General features: G+C 42.5%; 2 protein-coding genes across 11 annotated transcripts in view; both read right to left on the bottom strand.

The window, feature by feature from the left end:
• LOC113031337 (band 4.1-like protein 2) overlaps positions 1–15,026 on the bottom strand; it is a 20,546-nt gene extending 5,520 nt beyond the window's left edge. For 3 of the 10 annotated variants that reach the window (XM_026183321.1, XM_026183323.1, XM_026183324.1), the window contains exons 1-27: positions 14,880–14,940; positions 13,870–14,148; positions 13,645–13,749; positions 13,411–13,529; positions 13,066–13,284; positions 12,804–12,891; positions 12,275–12,427; positions 11,746–11,843; positions 11,255–11,427; positions 11,026–11,145; positions 10,121–10,363; positions 9,775–9,909; positions 8,641–9,660; positions 8,218–8,361; positions 7,937–8,086; positions 7,585–7,818; positions 7,351–7,491; positions 7,059–7,232; positions 6,763–6,963; positions 6,510–6,668; positions 6,042–6,245; positions 5,767–5,955; positions 5,001–5,206; positions 4,738–4,806; positions 4,569–4,613; positions 3,826–3,888; positions 2,287–2,466 (exon numbers count right to left, since the gene is read on the bottom strand). In XM_026183321.1, coding sequence (XP_026039106.1) covers positions 2,287–2,466; positions 3,826–3,888; positions 4,569–4,613; positions 4,738–4,806; positions 5,001–5,206; positions 5,767–5,955; positions 6,042–6,245; positions 6,510–6,668; positions 6,763–6,963; positions 7,059–7,232; positions 7,351–7,491; positions 7,585–7,818; positions 7,937–8,086; positions 8,218–8,361; positions 8,641–9,660; positions 9,775–9,909; positions 10,121–10,363; positions 11,026–11,145; positions 11,255–11,427; positions 11,746–11,843; positions 12,275–12,427; positions 12,804–12,891; positions 13,066–13,284; positions 13,411–13,529; positions 13,645–13,749; positions 13,870–14,118 — 4,881 coding nt within the window. In that variant the 5' untranslated portion in view covers positions 14,119–14,148; positions 14,880–14,940. Of the gene's footprint in view, positions 1–2,286; positions 2,467–3,825; positions 3,889–4,568; positions 4,614–4,737; positions 4,807–5,000; positions 5,207–5,395; positions 5,525–5,766; positions 5,956–6,041; positions 6,246–6,509; positions 6,669–6,762; positions 6,964–7,058; positions 7,233–7,350; positions 7,492–7,584; positions 7,819–7,936; positions 8,087–8,217; positions 8,362–8,640; positions 9,661–9,774; positions 9,910–10,120; positions 10,364–11,025; positions 11,146–11,254; positions 11,428–11,745; positions 11,844–12,274; positions 12,428–12,803; positions 12,892–13,065; positions 13,285–13,410; positions 13,530–13,644; positions 13,750–13,869; positions 14,149–14,879 lie in introns of those variants that run through there. The other 7 variants (XM_026183322.1, XM_026183318.1, XM_026183319.1 and 4 more) reach the window with 7 other exon arrangements.
• On the bottom strand, positions 14,515–26,014 carry LOC113032103 (protein 4.1-like). Its single transcript, XM_026184766.1, has 5 exons — positions 26,003–26,014; positions 25,751–25,929; positions 25,594–25,688; positions 15,677–16,177; positions 14,515–14,603 (listed from the first exon to the last, which is right to left on the bottom strand). Exons 1-5 carry the CDS (start codon positions 26,012–26,014, stop codon positions 14,515–14,517), a joined length of 876 nt encoding a protein of 291 aa, XP_026040551.1.

Below are 26,014 nucleotides of genomic sequence, written 5' to 3'. Positions count from 1 at the left end.
AATTCAATTATCAGTCCGTTAGAAGCAGCAGAATCAAATCTAGCTCTGCTTAAAGTTGATGTTTACTTTTCTCACAGTAGTGAGCTGTAAATAAGACGATAAGCTGCCTTGGAAAAAAATTATAAAAAATAATATTACTCCTGTTATGAGTCGTGTGGTTGTTGGCTCATAGACTTTCTACAATTGTTCTGTTTCATTTCCAAACTGCTCGCTGTGAGCTGTCAGTACAGTTGGTCCATAATTTGTTGGACAAAGGAACAGTGTTTGTAGTTTGCCTATGCACATCACCACAGTGGATTTTAAATCAATATGACTGAAATGCAGACTTCCAGCAATTCAAGGTGTTTAACAAGTTGTGAGGTTTAAAAATAATGACTTTTTTTTGCCAATTTTAAATATCAGGTTTGTTCACTTGAATAAAAATGTTCAAGTCTACAACCTGCTGACATCAAATCTTCTGTTTACGTCTATTTGTGCATCTTTGAAATTTGTCTCCAGTAAAAAGAAAATCAAAACTGTTTGGCTGAGATCAGGTGATCAACTGGCCGTGGAAGAGTATCTCATTTCTTTTCCTTGATGGCCTTATGATCATTGGCTATTTCCCTCCTTATCAATACTTTTCTCTTCCCATCATTCTGGTAGTTCATCTTGGTTTCATGTGTCCAAACTCTTTTAGATGTTTTCTGGCAAAGTCTAATTCAGCCTTCTCGTTTAACCACCCAGCTGTAAAGCCTCTGTATTTCCATTCATTTCCCTCTTGATAATACACTCGGACACTGATACTCTTACCTTGCTAACTTGCTTATGTGTTGTGAAAATGTTTTTTCTTAACCTTGGAAATATTTCATCATCCACTTTGGTTGTTTTCTGTGGTCTTTCAGGCATCTCGGTGTTGCTGAGTTGGCCATTGAATTCATTATCTTATAAAACGTCCGAGATTATTGATTTGGCCACTCTGTAGGTTTTTGCTATTTCTCTGATAGGTGTGATCGGATTGTTCAGCCTAATGACAGACCCCTGACTTGCTCTAGCCTCATATTTTTGAATAACATTTTGACTCAACTTGTTATGTTACGTCTGTTTCATCTGTCGAGAAATAATAAGGGCACAAGTTTCACCTGGCCATGAAAATGTTGTGGAGACAGTGCATAAAAATGGCTGTAATTCCTAAACAGATAATGCTATACTTTTGTACAAGCCCTTAAATTAAAGCTGACAGATGGCACTTCAATCACATGTTGATGACTTGATTTCAAATCCACTGCGAAACTATTAAAAACAAATGTCTATCTGCAAGAAATTATGGCCCCTCCTGTACGTTTTTCTTTGAAAACTCAAGTGCATACTGACAATATGATATTTTTGAAGGAATTTAAGTTTTCAAATGTAATAATCTTTGTGTCCAAGTCATCATGAAGCACTTGATGCAAATGCATGTCAAGTGAACGTCAACAGATTACATAATTACTCATGTGACAGCGACTAAATTGAAACTGAGTTTCCATCCGTGAAAAGCTTCAATTACCTGAAATACTGTCATTCAAATATTTACTCATGTCAATAACAATATTAATAATAATAATAATGTTGTATTAGCTGTTTGCTGATACAACTGTGAATGAGGCCTCATCTCTTCATAAAAAACAAACAAAGATGCTCAGAGAAAGCAGCAAAATGAAAAAGGTGAAAGCAGCGTAAAAAGAAAGTAAGCCAAGAAAAAAAGAGAGGAAAAAGAGAGGGAAGAGGGGAAATACTGTTCAGCGCCAGCACGTGCAAAACGTCTTGAAGGTGGGTTGCCTTTTAGTCATGCAGCAAATTTGTAAAAGTCAGGTCTGTCAGTCATGCAGTACAAACGTGTTGGGCTTCAGAGGCATCCTAAGCAGGTCTGATTCAGACCGAGTGACATCTCAGGGAGGAAAACCTGTGCCAAAGATGCCTCACCCACAGCGGTCTTTTATGTGAATGAACAAATATAAAAGTCAACGAGTCCGGCTGCATTCTTCATACACATTCAATTAATGCATACCGCATGCCATCAGCTCAGATACATGCACACGCAAACTGTCAACACTGTCTACATCAGAAAGAGCCTGAATGACTCCTCTTCACAATTTCTTCTTCTTTTTAAGCATTACTCAAACACAAGTAAGTGCCAAGTCAGTTCCAAAACTGCTCATCTTAATTAGCCAAATTAGATGTTATTTTTTTACTATTTTTTCTCTCAAATTCTTCAACTGATAGACTAAATGAACTAAAAGGATCAGTTGTTTTTTGTGCCAGACTTACCCCATCCGCGCTGGGCAGAGGCTGACCGTTGATTCCCAGGGTGCGGAAGGGAGAGTGTGTGGACAGGCGCTTGTCCCACTCACTTGGCTTGTGATCTGGGACCGCCTCCATGAAGTTTCTCTTCAGCTCACTGATGCTGGCGTGATGCCTGAGCAGCACCTCCTGAGGCTTATCGAAATCCTTTACAGAGGAAAGTCGAGATGGGAAAGACGTTGCAGTTGAGGGGGGGGAAAGGATGGAGGATGGAGAAAGAGGATAATACAAGGACAGAAAGTACACAGAGGTTGTCCGGGAAGGGAGAGGGAAGGCAGAAGATGTGTCGTAGAGAGGGAGAGATTAAAAGAAAAAAAAAGTCAGATTATTTGGTGTTTTTTTGCCGTTTTGTGCAACTTTGGTTGATTTATTGATGATTAAATAAGCAGAAGCGGGGTTAACGTGATTCTAAGCAAACATAAATGTTTCAGATTCCTTAAAAAATTATCAGTGTCTCCTATTCAAAATGCAAATTAAACCTGGCAGCTGATTCATGAGAGCAGAGCTGGAGCCGCGATTTATCAAGCTGATAAATATTTGGAGTCATTTGGAGCCGTGGTTGGGTAGAGGGCCTAAACTATACAGCGCAACACTGAGCATCTATTTCACAGCATTAGGCTCGCAGTGAAACATGTTAAGAGAAGAGGCTGCAAACCAAAGAGCAGGAGAAAGACGGTGACAGCAGACATTGTAAAGGCTCTTGAAGATGAAGGCTTGTTCCAAATGAAATCCCCGTTCATTTAAGACAAATGAACAACGGTCAAAGCGCTGATTTGGCAACATTTAGCACCAAGTTGATCTTTACAGGCAACCGCAGGATGTGATAGCAAATAAACAGAACATACTGCAAACTATATATCTGTAAATCATGAGCTGTTGTGGTGCAAAAGAGCAACTTAATGATAAATGTTTCACCAAATGGCATTTCTTTCATACACAACACAGCAGGGATCCCCCCCCCCACACACACATTTTCATTTCTACAGACTAAAACACTCATTTCCATAATTGTCAAGAAAATGAAATGCATTACTGACAAGTCTGAAAATGAGATGAAGGACAGAGCAAAAGCAGGAACAGGAGAATACTGATGATCTTGAATAAATAAGTGCATAAAACATGAGCTCGGAATGAAACCTGCCATTAAAAAAACAATTAAGGAAAGCTTCACTGTTCTTAGACCTTGGTGCCGCACCAACACCGCACGGTGAATCACTATGAACAGTTTGTGGATTATCAGGAGTGCAGCATCCTGAACAAGTTCAGATTGAACCCAGTCATTTTTTCTTGTTGTTCTAAACTCAACAGCACTCTCCTGAATCAATCGGATCAGAGTCGGTTGCCCCACACAAACACACATTTTTCATGTAATCTACAGCCGCTCGTTAACGCCGACGAGAAAAGTGTGAATCATGCCGCATGCAAGCGTGATGTTAAACAGCAGCCGGTGCGCCAAAGAGCAAGAAAATGCAGCTGGAGACCGACGTCTCCAGAAGGGATACCAACCTCCAACATTAATTGGCTATGTCTGATATATATTGAGTCACCCTCAATTTTCTTAGCTCTTTTCTGTGAAAAATGAAAAGAACAAAAAAAAGAAGGTGGGTTTGTTTCAGTTTCCCTTTATGCTGGCATCAACCACACCTCTTCCATGCACACTACGAAGTTCACTAATGTGTTAATAAAACAGAGAAAGTAAGAGTAAGAGTGCATGCACAGTCGTTTGTGTGACCATAAGGGACCAAAATCTGCACTACACTAACAAAGCAAAGAACAGATGGCTCTGGAGGACTGACCGAAGATTTCTACTCTTATACCGAGAAAAGAAAAAAAAGTGATGGAGTGACATAAATGTGATAAAACACCAGTTACCATGCCTCTTTAGTGCATTTAATCTATAATCATGCATGTGTGCATTCCAGTGTTAAGAACAGCAAGCAATGGGAAGAAATGATGTAACTGTTTCAACTTTTAAAAACAGCCAGTAGGTGTTAACATACTCTGAGACTGTGAAACTGTTTGCGATCTAGCCATTGTTATATTTTCTACCTTTTATGAAATTAATAAAAAATAAATAAAAACATTTCTTGTGCATCGAACCTGATGTAGGTTTCATTTACGACCTAGCTGTGTGGAAGCACAACATGAGAAGAGGGTGATATTAGTCTTTGGGATGAGAAGCTCTTTATCATCAGAAATGGAGGTGGAGAAAATGGCTACGGTAGCATGTACGGCACTAAGAATCTGACCTTTCGCATTCGCACCACCTCCGTGCTCGTCGTCTCAGACTCGTGCTACCCCAGGGGAGGAGAGAGGAAGACGTGTTAGCATCCCCTGAATGTTGGCGTTAACACTCAGATCTCAACCGTGGTATAAGCACGTCTTCTGACATGCAAGACGCCTGCATCTGACACTAACCTGGATGTCCCCATTCATGGTGGATATCAGTGATGAGTCTAGTTCTCTCTGGTCCCTCCACACTGCTGGCTACAGCAGCAAGAGATACACAGTTCACACTCAGACACAGAGAGCGATCTCAGATACTTTAGCATCTTTCGCCACAAAGGCGTTGTACCATTCACAATAAAAGACTTTCTATGAAAACACAACATTTGTTATCACTTTTTTCCACACATATTACATTACCAACATTTACAACAGCAATCAGAGTAACTGAATACCTTGGCGTCAGCCCCGGCTTCGATTTTTGAGGGCTCCACAGCTTCTACGGTGACCTGCAGCTTCCGTTCCTCCTGGCGGCTGGTTTTGATTGGAGTGGAGGTCTGAGGCTGGTCGAGAGTGGCCATGGGGATTCCCGCCTCCATCAGAGCAGCCTGGGAGAAGACCGGAGCACTGACAGGGCGCGTGCCCCTCTGGGCGCTCGCAGCTAAACAAAACGCAGACAAAATGGAAATGAGTGAATGTTGGGTTTTAGCACTGAGCAGGCTGCGAGTGGAGAGTTTTGTGAGGATCACGGTGAGTAAAATGCACACGAAAACAGATATAGCATTAAAAATAAAACAGCTTAACAAGCATATGGCACACTTAGCCTCAATGCTGCACAGGTATACTGTACCTCATTTGTTTCCTTTGCTCTCATTTAAAAGGACAAGCACGCATAAGCGTAAGGATGTGATGTGGGCCAGAAGCAGATGTCCACAAAGTGGATCAGTAAAAGCGGTTCTTGTTATATTCCAAACAAATGCTGCAAAAAGGCATAAAGCTAAATGAGATTGAACCAGGGAAATGACGACGTTAAGAAAGCATTATTTCTTCAATCGAAGGTCCGTGAATAATGGAAAATGCTAGCTGTGAGCCAGTGTGTCCCGTGCAGAGGTAGCAGCTGTTAGAAATGAGTGTTTTTATGAAGCAAACAAGGCATGACCGTGTGAGGTTTTTTTTTAGCCACACACAAAACGAAAAAACTCCACACAAGGAAAAAAATACCTGACGCTTTGAGGTCACCCTCGAGTAGAACAAACCAATTATCACTGACACGTGTTTGCGAGGGTCTTTCTTCCAGGATCCGTTTCTCAAACCCCGGTCTCGTCTCAGAAATCGTAATCTTTTTCGTGGCCGCGGCAGGAGCAGGAACTGTGACCTGTGCTGGGAGCTGCTCGCGCTCCGAGACAGCGGCTAATACAAACACACAACCAGGTGTTACTCACCTCAGCGAGAAATGTTTCGTATGTATTGGCATACCAAGCTCTTTGGGATTATACCTGATTTCTTAAGGGACTTATCCAGAAGAGTAAACCAATCATCTTCCACCTCTCTCACTGCTGGACGTGGCTGCACCACATCCTGCTGCTGCTGCCGTATTCTCTCCACTACTGTAATTGTCTGCTGTGCTGTCTGCTCTGTGAGTGTAAGCTCTTTAGCAGGTCTTACATCAGGATATATATGGATGCGTTCCACCCCAGCCGCTGACAGAGTACAGAAAAAAAAACTAAAATGAGATCTGCATGAAGTTAAATATTCCCTCTACCTAAATATCTTAAATGAGCATTTTCCCCTGACATACTGCACCACCATACAAACACAATATAACTAAGGCTGGTGCAGTATTTCTGCATTCGTTTATAATGTGCTCCTAGTACAACATAATAGAAGTCGAGCACAGTTGCCATGTTATTCAGTCTGATAGCATCTCATAGCAAAGCCGCATGGCCATACAAGCAGCAGAATACCTGGTGCTTTTGCTGCTACATCCAGCAGCACAAACCAATCATCGTCCACTTTTCCTGCTCTTGCCATTTCAATCTTCACCATCTCCACAGGTGGCCTCACACCTTCCACGATCTTCACTCTTGCTTCAGTGGTTGCCACTAGATCAATAATAGGTTTGACTACAGCAACAAACACAAACATAAACGTAAATACATCTGATGCAAACTTTTTGCGCACAGCTTCACACAGCACCCATTCGGCGTAGAAATCTACCTGGTTGTACGACCACAGGCTTTTCAAACAGGACAAACCAATCAGCTTCTCTCTCAGAGAGGGAGGCAATTTGGCTCGCTCTAATTTCAGACACACTTGTCCTGTCTTGCCCGCTGTCCGCACCAATTACTGTCTTCTTCCATTTTTCGGTCACCTCAACCTCAAAAGTCTTCATTTCTGGAACGATCTGAGCTGGAGTCACTGGCACAGACAGAGTCAAAGGCGTTGAGTGATACTGCTATGACCACCATAGTCCTCTTAGAATATTATGTTTCAGTCTGAATTTACTGTAATACCTGTTGGTATCATGACTTCATCACGTGCAGTACCAAACAGAGCAAACCAGTCATCCTCTCTCTCTGGCTGGGGAGGCTGTGGTGTAACCTGGTCAATCTGAAGCAATCTCTGCTCTATACTTTTCACTTCAGTTGAAACATCTGGATAGATTTTAGTCTGCATCGACATAGAAACTGCAAAACAAAATTTTGATTTCAACACCGGCTACTATGAAGCACAAGATAAATCTTTTGTTGATCTTATAAAAGCACATTTGTGAGCTGCAGATACTTATAGGGACATCTGGAATACCTTGCTTGGGAGCCACTGCTTCCACTTTCTCCACAGCAGCATCCTCAACTACAAGCTCCCGCCTGGAATCAACAGCCTCTGCTTCAGTCAAGGCAGAAACACTCTCTCTGGTGTAAACCTCAACATACTCAGCCATGGAAGCTACCAACAAAGAAACGGAAAACTCGCTGTATGACACTTGAGGCAAAAAGTGAATGAAGAAACAGCAGGAGCGCAGCGGAAAATCTGCTCTACCTGGTGCCACAAATGAGGGCTGCCTAATGGGAACATCCAGCAGCACAAACCAGTCATCTTCTCGCTCTTTCACATCCTGTAGAAGTGCTACCCCCTCCCTTTCTGGCAGCATTTGTTTTGCGTCAGCACCTTCAACCAAAATGTCAACTCTTCTTTCTCTCTGCTCAAGAGCTGTTACTTCAATCAGAGAGGCACGTTCCTCTGGGTGAGCAGCAATTCGCTCTGAAAAGGTGACTTAGTAAAAAAAAAAGAGGAAAAAGCTCAGGGACTTTGAAAATAAGAGTACCTGCAGTGCTTAGAATAATTGGTTCTGCTAAAGCTGTGAGCCAGCACAGGGGACTTTTATGAATACCTGGTGGTGCGTGTGACGTTTGTCTTGAAAAAACATCCAGTAACACAAACCAATCATCAACTTTGTCTGACACTTGGTGTTGTAGCTTTTCTCCTATATATCTCGATCCGTCTTCGATTGCTATTTCTTTCCTCTCTTCCATGTGAGTAACTGGTAAGCAGAGTCAGGAGAGGCATCTTTAATCGCCAGCATTAACATGCAATTCTTTCATGAGCGAGTAAGGACAAAATAAAGCACAAGGAAGTTTCAAAAAACAAAACAAAAACAAGACCGAGCAGTACCTGATGGCCCAAAAAGCTTTTGTCGGGGAATAAAATCCAGCAACACAAACCAGTCATCAACCCGTTCAACGCTGATATGTGGTTTTTCTTTCTCGGGGTTGAAATGACCACCCTTGTCCACTTGAACACGTTCCACATCGGCAACTATGTAGGAAAGTGAAGACAGAATATTTGAGCGCGACGGAAAACAAATGCCCAGCTGGAAGAGAAGCTGGGCAGTGGTGGTTATTCTCTCTTTAAAAAATACATAGGCCGTATGAAAATCTAAAGTCGAGTATATCTTACACCTCACTGCAGAAATCAAAGCAAAAGAAAAGAGCAAAACGAAAGCCGGTTTGGTTAATATAATGCTAGTGCTTCCGGACATGTATGTCTTTATGGTTTTGATGATATTAGAATATCAGAGGGATTAGCATACTTTACCTGGTGTTTTGAAACCAGCTTTGTGTGGAGGCTGATCTAAAAGTATGAACCAAACATCATCAACTCTCGCCTGAGACAGACCTTCTGACCTCTCTGGAACCTCCCTATGTGGCCTCTCCTCCACCACTTCTGTCTTACGCCACAGTTCCTGTCTTTCTAACATCTCCTCTGATGCAACACTAGACTGTCCCTGCACGTCTTCCATGCCTTCCTGCTGCTGCCCCCTCTCTTGTACAATAGTCACTATCTTCTCAGTCCTATGCTGAACCTTCTTGTATCCTGCTACAGCAGCAGAGCCGGCGACGTCTGCATCTTGCCACTCCTGTTCCATTTCACGCAGTTTCTCTCTAAAGCTATCGTCTGTGTCTTCTTCACCCTCCCACTTCACCCGTTTTATTTGTTCTTCCAAGTCATCCACTTCACCCTCACTTATATCTATTCTCCGCACAGATTTCCTCACCACCATGTCCGTTATAACCCTGGATTGGATTGACTGTCTCTGCTCCAAATTGCTCTCTCCTTCCCTTAACGCTTCTACCACTTTCTTGCCCACTTGTTTTTCGCTCTCCCGCTTCACCATGATGTCTTCCTCCTCAGGCAACAAGTCCTTTAAAAACACCTCTTTTATTTGTTCTTCCAATTCGTCCACTTCGCCTTCTTCACCCTCTTTTATAACTCTTCTCCTCACAGATTTCCTCACCACCATTTCTGTTACACCTTTGGCTTGGATCAACTGTTTCTGCTCCATGTCTCTCTCTTCTTGTTTTAGCTTTTCTACCTCTTCCTCCCCCAGTTCTTCCTCTACTGCATGCTGAATTCTCCCTGCAATTTCATCAATTTCTTGTAGCCTTTCCTCAAGATCCCTCACGTCCCTCAATCTTCCTTCCAAAATTTCCTTCTCTGTAAATGCATCCACCAACATCACTGTTTCCCGCATCCTCCCAATCATTTCCTCAGTGATCATTTGCTGTTCTTTCACGCTTATGACCTGCTCCTCCTCCTCCCCCTCCGTGGTAGAGACTGGAAGAGTGATACAACAAACCATTTAAGTGCTGCAATTAATTGTTTTTTTTTACCATTTTTTACCCAAAAAAGTGTGAAGGTTTTTGCAGAAAGCCAGACAAAGAAACTCACGTTGAAGTTTTTCAAAATGCTCAGAGGGAGACACGCTGAGCAGACGGTCAAAGTACAGGAACCAGTCATCCTGTTTTATCACCACTGGTTCCAGTTGGTGGTCCATAGAGCTCGTTTTTGCCAAGCTAGTTTCAGCTGACATCAAAAAACAAGGTGCAACATTTTTTGTATCAGGTGATCAAACAACAACAAACTTCAACCAGCTGAAACGAGAAGGCCACGTGGAGCCACGCGCCTGGTTTCTTACTGAGTAGTGCCGTGTGCATATAGTATGGTGGCAACATGAATGAAGTGCATGTTAAATTTGCGATATTTGACGCTACCCATGCACTATAAAGGTAGATACCTGGCTCTTCAACAAAATCAAAGGGTGAGATAAATGGAATATGAGGCTGATGATCCAGAAGAATAAACCATTCATCTTCCATTCTCCTCTGCTGGTGATCGTCATCGCTCGCCAGATCCAGCCATGGCTGACTGACTGTCTGGATAATGGTTTGAGGACCAGCAGTCCCAGTCTCCGTGCCAACAGTACGCCCCTCCTCCTCCTCCCAGGACTGAGTGAAATTCTGCTCAAACTCCCTTCCGGCTGTGAAGACATGACGAGGTGATGCCAGTTATGTAATGGTTTTGCTGCAGAGATGACGACCGGCTGTGAATGCTGCACAGCGCTTCAAGCAAGCAAGATTTCAAGCTTTTGTGCCAGACTTCTGTGAGTCCAGTAAAGCGAAGTTAGTATAAAGATGAATGAAAGATGCCTTTTGCACTTTGGAACACAAACAGGCTCCAGATGGAACCCGTTACAATGATGGGCACTGGGGCAGTGATGAGGGAGGTCAGTCAGTCAAAAATTCAAGCATAAAGGCAAATGAAAATAAGCAAATGAAAGCGGTTGTGCAACACACGTTAAGTGCAAAGTTATGAAATGAAAAAAAAGAGGAACAAGAGCCTCAAGACTGGAAATACCTGTTTAGAGTTACATTTGTGAGGAAATTTATTTAATTTCTTTCAGATTTCAGTAACCAACAATACTGTGGAGTCACACCGGGGAAAGTACAGGGTACGTGTCCCATCTCATGTATCAGAATAGGTCACTTTCCAGACAAGCTAACTGTGCTGAACAGCAACAGTTTTGCAGGTATGGAAGCAAAGATGAATGGAAAAATGATGCAAAAAGGCTGTTAGATCCTACAAAGCAATCTGCGAGTAGAAGGTATGCCAAAAGGCATCACTTCACACACTTCGAAGTACCTGTGAATTCGGAAGAAGGCTGGGGTCTTTCAGATACCATCAGCAGTGACCAATCATCAACCTGAGTCCTGGCTGATGCCGAGACTACCTGCAGAAACTGGAGAGTTTCATCTCCAGGTTCTATAGCAAAAGAAGTCAGAGGGCACCTTATTGGACCTGTGGTTTATTGCAGGACACACACACACACACACACACACACACAGGTGTGACAACATACACTCACGCATACCTCCATCTAGGTTGCGAGACAGCCTCTTGCTTGCAGATCGTGTGAAGCGAGGTGCCGGCCGGTCGATCATGGAGCTCGCCTGGCGGGTCTGGGCCTGAGTACGACCGCTGTACCGGAACTTAGAGCCCAAGGCGAGGAAGCGACGTGAAGAGGGCGGCTCCACTGTTGAAACCCTGAGCAAGAGATATAAGAATTACATTTTAATCTACACATTATTTGACCATTACATGAACACTGTGGATTCAAAATTATAAACCCTGCACTGTCTTCTTTAAAAAAAAAAAAAAAAGGATTCGTGTTATGTAAAAAGATTAGCAACATGTTTGGATTTATCTCATTAAACAGACAAAAGCTTTAAGAGTGTTCAGCTTTTCCTCTGTGGTTAAAACTGCTGTGGTGCCAATACAGGGCTTAAGGTGGAGTGAGGAGTTAGCCAATTAACAAGTGGATAGGGAGGACCTAAGTGTCACTCAGAATCAAAGCGTTGTTACCTGAAGAAGGTATGATGTTCAACACAAACTTTCCACAGCTTCTTTGAGGCTTTGTAGTTGGGCAGCTTGAAACCAATGGTGCTTTCATACTGCTCTTGCTAAAAGCAAAGAAACAAAAGTCAAATTCAATGACTCCATAGCGACATTATTCTGCAATTGTGAAACACAGTTTTCTTTAAATAGTGAAAGAAACTGAAAGACATCTGAAAAGCTGGATGTATCTTATCATTCTTGCAATCAGTTGGCTCAGTCGTACAGTTACATTTATGTGTATAAGAAAACCAATAGCAATATAAACTAACAGTACTATTACATTTTATACCAGCCACTTCTGCTGAGAAATAATAAATAAGTCTAGGGGGTTAGAGTAAACCCCCCCACACACACAATCTATTGGTTATTAAAAGAAATCAGTTCTTTACATTTTTCAAAGCTAAGCTCAGAGGAAATCTATGGAAATTGGATCTGTATAGAACAATACAAAAATCAATACAGGTCAAACATACAGACTATGTAAAGTGAGATTTACCTCTGACGGCCTGATTTTGATAAAAAAGCTGCTCCGTTTGTATGAGATCTTGAGCACTTTGGGCCAAGGGAAACGGTTGATCCTCAGCTTGTCTTTGTAAACCATCAGACCACTGGAGCAAACGCCCAGCATTATATCAACACCGTCCAGATCCTGCATGCAAGAAACACCACGGAACATTTACAGCCCTGACCAAACACCGCCAGCCTGCTCTTGCAATAATCAGTCACCGGGGGGCAGACTTTCTCACGAAACACGAATGCTGTTTGAGGTCATGGAGTTTAGGATGTTATTAATCTCTCTTTTTTTTTTTCCAAAGGGGGATGACATCAATTTTGTAATTAAATATGGATGCTACTGCTGCAATACAATGATGCTATTGTAAAAAGAGCATTTTAAAATCGAATAAAAATCAATACATGCATACATACTCGTGACATGCTTCTATGAAAAAGACTGGACCACGTGTTAAGAAGCAAACCATTCATCCAAACCAGTAAAATAATTTTAAAAATAAAAATAAACATACCTTGGCTTGGTGCAGGTCAACTCCATACATGGCGAGCTTCTTGGCATTTTCCAGAAACAGCAGGTCTGCCTGGGCTGGACTCATTGATCTGGAGGCACACACGATAACGTTTAATTCAAAGACGTATTTTACTGTCAGAATCATTTTTGAGGCTCAATCATCTTCAAGCAGCTTCGAAAATGAATTAGGTTCCTTCAATGTATGCACACTGGGCTTAAATGAACACTGTGAAAAGGGCGTGTCTAGACAACTCCTTAATGACCTGTATGTGCGGTGCAGATCCATCACTTTTTCCTCCAGCTCTTTGCTCTGTCCGGGGGCCAGGTTCAAATCTTTAACGTAGTCTGTTCCATGGAGCTCGGGGTCATACTCTCCGAGTTCTGACTGGGCTGTGTAGGAGCCCAGCAGGGACAGTGTGACAAAGGAACAGGGAAGAACACCAAGCATAATGTCCTTTCTCAGCTGGAGACACAGAAAGTACCTGGAAAAGGTGTGAAACGATTAAGGAATTGAGTCTATGAACATTTATCCTGGGTTGAATAAATGCAGTGCAAAAGCTCCCTATTGCCTCATGTTGATCCATTCCTCCAAGCTGATGCTTGCTCACCTGGTTAGGTCTTCAGTAAGCTGAGCTGGATCAGGAGGGTAGAACTTGACGTTGAATGTAAACTCATAGACAGCACCTGGGACCTGTTTCCGTATCTCTTTGGTGGGTTCCAACCATGTCTGAGCAAAACGGAAGAAATGCAAGAAAATTTGCTCACTTTTTTTTGCACTGTCATTCATAACATCCAGTTATGCTCCAAGTAATTAACACTACAGAAGGGTAAAACCATCCTACCTTGCTGGTTGGGGTTTCCCAGTGAGCCAGGCCAAAGTAGTCTTTCTCCAGGAGGTTAACATGGTCACACACCTTTGTAAGAAGTTCTTGGCCTTTAGCATGTTTCTAAATGAGAAAGAGAAACGCAGACATGGGACACACGGCAAGAGAAACTCTTCAGTTTCCATGTTTATCATCACAGAAAAGCAAACGCAACAGTGGTGCATTTTGGGAGGGTTTGCTTACATCAAGTTCACACTCAAACTGAGCGTCGTCCAGCAGGGTGACTTTGCACTGCATGGTCTTCTGACGTTTAGAGCCTTTAACCTCTTCAGTCTTCTTTTCTGTCTTTTCTTTTGCAGGCTTCTCTTTCTTTGCCTGCTTTTGTTCCTTTTCCTCTTCTTTGATTGGCTCTTCCTTTTCTGCTGGTTCTTCCTCTATTTTCTCCGTGTCCTCCTGTTTCACTTCTTCCACTGCTTCAGGCTCTTTTATCATAGCCTCTTCCTTGTGTTCCTCTTGGGCTGGCTAAAATAGTCAAAACCAGACAATTGCCAAAGTGTGTTACAAAGATGAAAGAGAAAGTGGGAGACATTATACAGAGCACCATACTAAGGTAGTACTCAAATAACCCAGGATGAACCCGAGCGGTTGATACTAGCGTTAGTTCAAACCAGCATGGGTCATCTTTGTTTCAGACCAGCCTTTAAGCCCAAGTGAGCACAGTGATGCTCACTGAGCAAGCTGTCCACATAAAAAATTCATTAGAAAGCAAAACCCAATCAGCAGCATGAAGTGCTTTTTTTATAACCTTTGTCTGCAGTGATGTTCTTTTTTAGCCCTTGTTTTAGAAAATACAGTTAGAGGAGTTAGATAAATCCGTCTGGAGTCGGTCTACAGCACCTCTGAAAGTCTGTAATACCTCTTTTCCATCAAGGTCAGGCTTCCTGGGATCTTGTTATCACAAGGACATTGCAAACAGTCTGAAATCACGGCAGTCAGCTTAAAAATAGAACTGCACATTACTCCAAATAAATACGGTCTGTTTTTAGTGTTAGCTTTGTTTTTTGGTAGAAATATACAGGCAAAATATATTGTTTGACCCGTAAGTTTTGGAGGTCTGTTTAGGAGAGGCTGCCATATCTTTACATTTCCAGTGATCATGCTAATTTAAGCCAACTGCCTACTGGTTCTACTTTCATCTTAATCACAGCGAATCTTAGAACAAGTACTCTAAATGTGAGATTGTTAGGACTCACCTGCGCCTCTGTGCTGCTTATAGAGTGCTGATCAGCAGCCTGTTCAATATCTGGCTCAGTTTTAAGCTCGGGCTCAGGAGCAGCAATCGGTGCTTTCACCTGCTCCTCACTTGGTCCTTTCACTTCCTTCACTTCCTTCTCCTCTTTCTTTCCTTTGCTCTTTCCCTTGTCTTTTTTCTTCTCTTTGTTCTCTTCTTTTTCCTCCTTTTCTTCCGGCTTTGCTTCCTCCCCTTCTTTCTCTTTCTTCTTTGCTTCTTCTTTCACCTTTTCGTCTTCTTTTTTCTTCAACTCCTCTTTTGGTTTTTCCTCTTCTTTTGTTTTTGCTTTTTCCTCTTTCGTTTTTTCCTCTTCTTTCTTCTTAGCTTTTTCCTCCTCTTTCTTCTTCGCTCTCTCGGCTTCTCTGGCTTTTTCTTCTTCTTTCTTCTTTGCTTTTTCCTCTTCCCTCTTTTTTATCCTCTCTTCTTCCTCTGCTTTCCTTTTTGCTTTCTCCTCCTCTTTCTTCTTTAATTTCTCTTCTTTTTCTTTTTTCTTTGCCACCTTCTTGTCAACCTTTTCTTCCTCCTTCTTTCCAGCGTCTGCCGCCTTGCCTTTGACCTCAGCAGTTTCCTTCTTTTTCTCTTCCTTTTTCTCCACTTGCTTTTCCTCCTTTTCTACAGTCTGCTGTGTTGTCCCTTCCTCGTTTTGCTCCTCTTTTTTCACCAACTTTTCCTCCCCCTTTTTTGTCTCCTCCTTTTTTACTTTCTCTTCATCCTTTTCTTCTGCTTTTTTCTTGGCCTCTTTCTTTTTCTTTTTGCTACCTTTCTTCTCTACTTTTTCTTCCACGTTCTTTTTCTCTTCTTTAGGTTCTGCTTTGTCGTCTTTCTTTTTCACTTCTTTCACCTCTGGTTTTTCCTCCTCTGCTTTGGCCTCCTTGTCTTGACTTTTCCCTTCTTCCACCTTCTCCTCTTCTTTCTTATCTACTTTTTCCTCTTTGTCTGCCTTTTCGTCTTTGGCTTTTTCTGCCTCAAACACCTCTTCCTCTGAGCACTGCGATCGGCGCTTGAGGAAAGAGGAGAAGAGACGAGAAAGGCCTTTGCCAGCAGAGGTTCTGGTACGAGGCTTTAGCTGCTCCTCCTCAGGGGAGGTCGCTGCTTCGGCAGGCCCAGGCTCAGTGACCTGTTCCTGGGCCTTTGTGCTCGACTGCTCTCCCTCTGGGTCAGATGTAGCCGCCTCTGCCTTCTGCTTGTTCTCTGGTTCGGGCTCAGCACTACTGGTCTTCTGCTTGCCCTCAGTGTCTGCCTCAGTCACGGCAGTTGCCTCTGTTGTCATGGTAGCCACTGCGAAGGTGAAACAGAAGGGAGTCATAGATGAAGAAAGGTCACAGCATTGATGGTGTCCAACAAACCAGGTTAACTTAACACTTCATTTACACATACGCAGTTTTGGAACAAAAGTTTTTTTTAAATAAATTTTAGGACATTTTTAAACCATTTTTTGACATTTTACAGGTAAAACTAGTGACTTTTTAATCAAGACAGCAACTATCACATCAGCTACACAAAATTTACTAAAATCTGTGGATTATTTCCTGTTTTAAGCTCTATCTAATCTGCCTTTCAGTCATCGCCCTCGGCTCAGATTGCCAGCGGAACAGATAATGTTTTATTTTATGACACAAACAGGATTATTTCTACCCGTTCCTGCTTATTTTCTCTTAAATATTCTGCATTTTGGCTTACACTCTTAATTAACAATAAGCTATTTTTCACTGTAATTTTCATTATTGCTTCAGTGTATCGTTAGCTGCCTACTCCTTAAGAGTGCCTATTATTTATTAATATTCCAGGAAACATGGAGCCAACTGCCACCTACAGACTGCGCCGTGACTCAAACACACGCACGTATTTACACATGCACAAACATCATTTCATCGCACAATGGTCCTCCTTGTTGCAGAGTGTTTCTCTGTCTGCACAGAGATCTCACAACAGGCTCATTAAAGCTCACTGACACAAAGGAGGCATTCTGCTCTGGATTTGCCTATTAGCACTGTCTACATTGGGCATGCCTGGCTCTTCAAATCACACACGCCCCTCATGCTTAGGTCATCTAAGGCACTAGAACAATATGACAATAAAGACATAAATAAACCAATAAAAAGCTTATAAAGTTTTTTAAAAGTCATTCCTAATGTCTAAAATTGCAGGTCAATAAATTAACTCTTACTTCAGTCACATTTTGCTCTGCACAGTATTGTTATTGTATATGTCTGCTAGTAATGAGTAAATAAGCCACCTGATTACTCACACAATTTCAAATAGTTTAACACATCGAGATTTAAAAAAATATTTCTTAGTGGTTTCACGTCCATCTCATTTTACCTCTTGTACTTTTCAACCTCACTCGGTTAAGGTGAGGCTGACTTCTGTCAGTATGTAACAGAGCGAGCATACCTGCCCGTGTTATTACAATCAAAATGATGTGACTCGCAGTCCCAGTACTTGGGCCCTTTAATGAACACAACTTTGATCCTCTGCGGTGGCAGTGTGAGGACAGATCTGGTATATTTAGAAACTTCTAACCAGCTGATTAAATCACACAGGGACTAAAAAAAACTGCAGGTATTGTGCAATGGCACAACACCTCGCTTAAGCAAGTTACAGCCACTCGCATCGCAGATCAGCTCCTTATTTCGACTGTGCCGATGTGCACGCTCCCCTGAACTAGGTCTCGTCTGACTGGTGACGAATGTGGCTGTGTTTTTGTCTCGTCCATATGTAGTTCAAGTCCCACCCTGGGCTGGGGGAGGGGTGGGGGATGGGAAAACGCTAGACGGGCAGACGGGCCAATCTTCCAGATGCACGGGGCCGCCCCCGTTGGGTGCAGCCTGGACCTCTATACCGTGCACTTCCCACTGGCACTACAGGACAGCGGGAGAGGAGGAGGGGGGTACACATAAGAACAAATCCTCTTTAGCCCTCCCATTGTTTGTGTCCAGTGACCAATAACTGGGCTGAACACTATAACTAATCCTGCCTACCCTTCCCCCCCCATAAGACCCCCCCCCCCGTAGGCCTATTCCCTAGGTCACCACACACACACACACATATGCACATACACACACAGATAGTGGTATGCATCAATGCTCACAGTCTCCTTTGGGTCTTTTAGTGCTCTGTCATCTCAATTCTGATTGTCAGAAAGCAGACATGCTCCTAATGGACCAGCTGAGCTTGTGTCTGCTGCCTCCTCCATTTTGTGTTGCCTATCTAACATCTCTGCTGTCACCCAGCTGAGCAGGCCCAACCTGCATCCTGACCAATTGAGACGGCGACCGTCACGCCACAGGATCTCAACTCACAGTTAATTTCTAGCAACGTGACTAATATCTCCTCCTCTTACACATGGATGAAATGTTGCTGCACCGAGAGGGATAAAACTGCCCTCAATACCATATAATTAGTGTCTCTAATGAGCTAAATTATAGATGAAGCAGGCCACCCTCCAGCATAAGTGAGCTGCTGGATCAGGTGTGAACAGAACTGGAGTCAAAAGAGGATGTGATTTAGAGTTTATTATGCTCTTAATTCATCTGAAGGTTATTTAAAAATCTGAAAATAGGTGATATGATTGAGTGAACCTGACTTACAAGAAAAATTGCATATGCTTAGTTATTAGTTATTAGAATAACTGCTTGAACTGATGCTAACCCAGCCACACGATCAAAGCTCTATTTATCATTCTCACACTCCGAAAATATATTTGTCTCGCTACTAAAACCGTCACACTGTTTACCAGTGACGCTGCAGCAGCACCGCTGTGTGCATGTGTAATAAAATAAAAGCAGAGGGCTGAATGAAGACGAGCTTGCAGAGACGCAGGAGGAGGAGGAGGTAAAGTGTATAAATAGCAACGTGTGCGCAAGAAGCTGGGACTCATTAGTTGGCCTTTACAGACAACCTCATATCTATTCCTGTTCACAACACGTGTATACATGCGTGCACCATCGCAACTGCACACTCAATTCCACTTAAAGCCCAGTTTTTGAAAATGGATTTAATCTGAACGAGTGCACTGCTCCGTCATTATCAGCACTGACCGCTGACTTAAAATAAGCGCGGCTCCCAAAATAACTGCAACGACGTATAAATACTAGAAGACAACGAAAGCATGTTTCCTGGGCACTGACAGTAGGCTTAAGGAATTAGAAGGAGTTTAGAGTTAATCAGCCCCCAAGTGACCAAGTGAGATTATCTCCATCTACCTGCCCACAGGATCTCTCTCTCTCCCTGTCGCCCTCCACCCTGATTCGCCAGCTCTGTGCTCCTCATCCTACATGCATCTGTATGTGTGTGTATGTGTGTGTGTGTGTGTGTGTGTGCGTGCATGCGTGAGCAAGGAAAAAGAAAAGCTGGCAGAAGCACAGTGGTGATCCGCTGTGCTGATTCATGGTTTTATGTGGAGCCCCGCCTACCTGGCTGAAAATCAACAGAAATGAACTGAAGACCAAGATATCAGCCCCTCCGCCACATGGTGGCTCCCATTAACCTCTCCTTGCAAACAGAGGCACACATGACAACATACACGCCAACACGTGCCTCGCTAACCTATTCGTGTGCGGTTAACATAGAAGCCTGCCTAGCAACACTGTGAATACAAGCACACGGGCAGGGATTTATATCCATATTTCGTCTTTACAGTTTTCATAAACACGTTTCTTAAATGATCACAGGATGTAAATTGCTACTGTGTAGTTATGGATTATGGACAGGAAGCATAGACTGACTACAACAAATGAAATGTAGCAATCAAAGATTGGGTCCACAATCTCCCGTGTGAACCGGAGGACGGTCGAACAAACGGTGTTGGTTTCCAATGGTTTATTTCAGTCTGGCTATCAGTGTAAACCTATCCCAAACTCAGTGCCACACCAATCAATACACACAGATGGTGTCTGTGAGTGTGATGCTGTAACATGAACCGACATGGGAAAACAATGAAGTACCGTGATTGATTTACTGCGGTTGCCCTGAAAGCAATTTCGAATCCTTTTCCAACATTACCTCAGCCGCCGCCGATTAGAGTCATAATATTTCTGTACATTGTGAACGAAAGCTTCTTTCCATGTTGCAGAGACATAGAAATACAGACACGTTATAAGATTCAGAATCAGCTTTGTGCCATTACTCAGTTTTCTGTCATTAAGTGAAAAAAATGTCTAATTTGATCCTAGAATTATTTGTGAAAAGGTTATGTTAAATTTACTTTTTCCTTGGTGTTTAATAATCGTAATCACTGTCCTAACTCATGAAGGAAAGAGCAAATGGCTCTAAGGGATGCAGAGTCTGTTCCCTGTTTGGTAATGCTCATACAACACAGTAATAGTCTAACTGCTCGAATGCATCATAACTCCCAAAAGAGGATTAACATCAGCAAGCTCTTCTGGGACCTGGATGACCTCACTCTCACACAGAAAGACCAAAAACATCTTTGCGTATCACTTCAGCAGCTCTGTGTCCACAACACTGCTGATTCAGCAGTGCAGGAGACCCTCGGTCTTATCTCTTATTTTTAACCTCCGTGTTTACCTCTGTTGCTCATGCCAGCACTTGCCAGTTCTGCTGCATTAGTTCAATCCGCGACACTCTCCCTCATCCGCCCTACATCACATCTGCAGCGCTTCATAAAAGATTATCTGACTATATATATTCAGCAGTATCATCAATGGAGGTGAGGCTTATTGGATGAGTTGCTCCGAAGTACGCAGGCAGGAACAAGACAGACACAGGCACAAGAAGCCCTGTGGTAAAGATGGGCATCTTTTAACCCCTAATACACTCCTCACGGTGCAAAAGCGAGCAGAAAATATGAAATCCAAAGCAGAGCAGCACCAATTAAAAATAAACAAACAAGCAACAACTGAACATCTGAACAGAGAAGACAGACACAAGAGCATCATCAGCAATAACACATTTTAAGTATGATTTAAGAGACCTAAACAGGGCGGCCATTCTCAGGCATCCCAGTCAATACTTTTAAAGCTCTTTATGTACCTGTCAGACAATAAAAAAATAAATGAAATAAAATAAATTAACAAAAAAACAGTTTTATAGAAAACCTATGTTTTTTCTCTTGTTATAATCTATGTTTATCAATTTTTTTCAATCATAATATATCAGGATTACTATAATAAAAAGAGGGAAAATTGCAAAGTGGGTTTTCCCGAAATGTCTAAATGCGCCCTCTTTTAGCAGAGCGATCAGTGCATTTATTTATTTATTTTACACTAAACAACAACACACCCTGCCTCCACACTACTGTTCGTTTCTAAAGGTGTTTTTTTTTTGTTTGGTTGTTTTAAACTAAACAATCCTCAAGCGGAACAAATTCATTAATTACGCGTTAATAATAATAATAATAATAATAATAATAATAATAAATGATCAATTACGTTTAAAATAATCTAAAATGTAACTTTTTCACCCTCCTTCCCTGAAACAGTTACGGGCTGTGTCGGACCTACATGCCGGGGTATTTAAACAATCTGTGCACGAAAATGGCGCCGAATGTGCAACAAAACAAACACACACCAACTCATCTCCACAGCCCCGGCGCATGCGAGCCTGAAATGCGGCTTACCTACTCCGGGATCAGCATCAAGGAGGAGACTGGATGGCGCAAAGACGGACAGAAAAAAAATGCGATATTCCGCGCGTTCACACGAGAAACAATGCTGCTGAGCGACACATGCTTTGTTGTGCTTGAAGGTGTCCGATGCTCGTAAAGGGGTGGAGTCTCACGCCGAGGCTTGGACTTCAGCTGAGCGAATGAGCACCAACCAGCGTGGCTTACAAACCCATGCCAAGGCGGAGGAGATGCACACAACTTTCATATAAGGCTGATGAGGCCAGCTCCAGAGAAATTCTGATTTAATATAAAAAATGGTGCATAATAATGACGTCTAGAACATTTAAGATGGTTTTAGAAATTGCTCATGAATGAAATTTAGTAAGGCTATGTGGGTTTGCCAAGTAAAAACCCATATTTTGATTCATTTCACTGTATTGACCCCTTTTAAAAGTGCATGCGTGGTGTGGCTTGGTTAAAGCGAGCGATCATTAGTACTGTGCAACGCCTAGAAGCAGGAGGAGGCAGGCACCAACACAACATAGGTAAGGGTCTCAAGAATGCAGACGTGACAGAGGAACAGCTTAAAACTCTGCCCAGCTGAAAACTACAATCCCAGACACACCCACCCGTCGATCTACATCTCAAAATTCAAAAACAAGCTCACACACATATGGGTCTTGTTTTTGGGCACACACATACACACAAGCAGTCTTTATGGACCACATGACGGTTCCCCCACCCATCTGCTTGACCCCATTAGCGACATACGGCTCATAGGCAGAAGGGGGCTCATTATTCTCAGAACCACACGGGGGTGAGGCGCCATCACCTTTGTCCTACACAGGCAAGTTCATGTGGCGGGCGTTATCAGTGTCATGTCATGTCTAGCACTATTATATGCTGAAGAAGATAAAATATCTTACCGGCAAAAAAAAGGTTATCCTGTGATTCCAACTAAAATAATACCGGGTTGCCGTAAAGTCCGAAGCTCTTACCGTTGGGGCGAATGATGAAAGTGAACAGAAAATATCTCTCCAGGCCAGTAACAGTCTGTGTGCTTTTTTTTTTCTTTAGACTTTGATCGCAAAGCAAAGCGAGGACACCATAACAGCACACCGACTGGCATTTGTTAAACATTTACTTTGACATAACACATTAACAGGAATCAGGGTTGCGCACAGGCAGGATGTAAGTTTTGTGTCGCTACTGAGGAGAAAACAGAGGAAGGGGAGCAAGGCAGGCAAACAAAACCCATATGAACAACTTGCGTTGCTTCCAGTTGCTTAGGAACCCCTGCCCAGCCCTAGGCCTACTGCAAGGAGCAGGTGTTGAGCTGGACCCAGGAGAGGGAGGAGAGACAGACTACAAAGGGGAGGAGAAGAAGAAGAGGTGCAGAGCACTGGCAGACCCAGTCTCTTGAGACAGTGACAGCCTGGAACCGCAGACCCTGAGATGGCCCACCTCCATGCACTCACACAGTAGACACACCCAAAACACTGACGCAAACATTCTGCTTCCCCTGCCGCTCTTCTACATTTGTTCAAAAGCGCAAGCAAACACGCGCATATAACGGAGCCGTGCATCACTCCAGCTGAGTGCATGGGGGTTATGTTTGTTTGGAACATCTTTATCCCTCTCTGGCACTATCGCACGGTGATTACGTAACGCCCCCCATACCACTTCCACCCAATTCATCTCTCTTTGACTTTCGTGACTACATCTGGGTACGCATGTCACACACACGCACACACACACACACGCACACACACACACACACACACACACGCCCTGTACCCTTCCATTTACATCTTATGTAAAACAATATGTGCAGCTTAAAAAAATGCTTTAAAATGTGAAGTTGGAGTGCATCTGAGAGAGGCACAGTTGCAGGAGGTTTTCTCTGTTGTTTTTTAGCTCAGAAACTGAGCTCTCAAAAGCACTAACATGATAGATGGTAAGAGTACATCAATATTAATTTTGCACCATTATGTTATGAAGAATTTATGAAGCGGGAATGTTCCATGCATCTGCCCTTTCCTTCCCACGGACAAGTTGCCCCTTCTTATTCTACTAGGACACATTTGACTCTCTTGCACTTTAAGGACAATAAATTACGCTATGAAAGGTACAGAGCAGGAAAACAGCTGAACGAGAGTGAATTTAAATGATCAATTTATTATTAATGAAGGTAAAACGATTGTTGTGCTCTGCACTCCACTTTGTAGTGATGCTCTATCCTTCTGCCCCTCTGTGGTGCAATTTTCACTTTGAATGTACTTACTTGTTTATTTTAATCTTAACTATAAAAACAAGAGTTAAAAATGTCTTCTTTATTTTGCTTCAATCATGTTGTACGGCTAATCAATGCAGTATAACAATCAATCTCCTTTCATAAGGAGAAAAAAGAGAGAAAATTCTGATAAAGATACTGTTGAGGAAGTCAGATTGGAAGCAACATGCTTACATACATGTGTTTGGATGTCATCTGATTTTAATGGCTGGTGGAACATTGAACAAATTGTGGCAAAAATGTGTTCTCAGCCAACGAAGAATAGATGTGATCTGCTGAAGCTACTGTACAAAGGTGTGTTGGGTTAGTTTGCACTGCCACCTGGTGGTTGACTTCAATGTAGTTTTGCATGTAAACTCCCAGAATGGAAGCTTTTAATTTCAGTAACCAGTGTGATGGTAAAACCAGTCTCATCTTTGTATCATAAACCACAGTAAACCTTTCACTAAAATCATCTTTCCATTATTCACTTTTATCCATGTGTAAGTCATATTTTGAGTCTAGTAACAAACAAAACAAAAACAAAAAAAGACACTGAGGCGGAAGATCAGCTAGTTCAAGCAGTTCAGCGTAAATTATATCAGATGAGTAAGAGAGGATCACCGCCAATTCTAGAGGTGTAATGCATGCTGGGAGCGGGTGTTCATGAGAGATAAAGACCTGCTTGCGTCCAGATACCTCAGGGTGACACCATTAAACAACTCCTCCCAAAATTTAACTAGGCTTCGAGTAACCAGCAGTAAAACAAAAACTATGTGCCATAATTTTTGACAGGAAGTACACTATAGCCTTTTCAGATCAAAGCCTTAACAAAAGCAATCTTCTCAATTCTAAAACATTTTTTTAACCCCCAAATTTTATTTTTCCCAGATAGAAAGAAAGTGTCAGAGCTGACTCTTCCCTCACATCCACTACCCCAAAAAATACTGATAGAGTCTGAACCCAAAGTGAATGGTTTAAAATAGAAATAATGAATAAATGAATATTTAATCATCTCTCTAAAGCTTGATGAGCTACGTCTTTAGGGAAATGCTTCCTCAATATAAGTGAAAAGCATCTGTGCAGCTATTTAATTATACAAACACTCTGCATTAACTATGAATTGCATTCAGGTGCATTAGGAGGACATCACTGGTGCACATGACAGGGTAAAAAAAAATCATTGTAGGGCTTCAGCAGAGCACTCACAAAGCACAGCACGAATGCCTTTCATTCAAATTAAATGGGATAATACTCACATTATATCCACGTAGAAGGTCATTTCATAATGCATGCGCAGTCGCAGATGGAGTGACCAGGTCAAGACAGAAAGAGGGAGAGGGGGACAAAAGTGCATCAATAAAAAAAACACTTTTCTGTTTAAACAGTACAGATTTTAAGGATTTAGTTAAAAGCTGAGGTAGACAATAATATTATACATGATATTAATAAATGGCACTGCCTGTTAAGAAGTAGCATGCAGTGCTAGCATCATTTGAAGCACATGAAAGGAAGGGGAATGGGCCTGGTTATAGGTGACTTATCAGCTGTCCGCTCAAAGTAATTACATCACCAAATGTTTTCTTTCTCGGCTTCTTTTTCTCCACATTAACAAACAGGCGTTGAGTTTTTACACAGTTACTACACCACTGCTGCTACCTGCATTCTTCCTATTATGCTAAGTATGTAAAGTATTTAGGGCCCGGGAGGTTTGAGGTACTGGGAGCAGCCTAACGACACACCTCTGCATTCATTTGTGGGCATTTTTCTTTCTTGTTATGAAGTCATATTACTGCAGTAGGTCAGCAGTTCTACTTATCTTTTTGTTTTCCTTACCACAAATACTCCTGACCTCGCATAATCCTTCTAAATGCGTTGCAGTGAACTCTTCATGAACCACCGCCGTGAAGAAAACACGCCGCGAAAAGCTCCTGCAGGTGAAAAAAAGGTGTGCAACCTAAACACAAGCAGTGTCTAAGACTGCGGGTCATACCTGAACACGTAGCAGTCTCCTCTGTGCGTCTTCTCCACCTTCAGCTTGCTGCCATAATTCCGGTGTTTACCTTCAAGACTAGTTGGAAAGTATCGATGGGGTTTCCACAGGGAGGCGGTGACGCAGTCACAATGACGAAGCACTAAGTACTGGTGATGGGTGGAGATCAGAGGTGGGAGCTTTGCTCAAAATCCTCATGGGGTTCTTATTTAGTTCTCACACAGTCTGTAAAGCAAAGATCTTTTTTCTCACACGCAAAGACAT

This window comes from Astatotilapia calliptera, chromosome 11, assembly GCF_900246225.1.
Source record: "Astatotilapia calliptera chromosome 11, fAstCal1.2, whole genome shotgun sequence".
Lineage (NCBI taxonomy): Eukaryota > Metazoa > Chordata > Actinopteri > Cichliformes > Cichlidae > Astatotilapia > Astatotilapia calliptera.
This window is presented reverse-complemented; position numbering and strand designations above follow the sequence as displayed.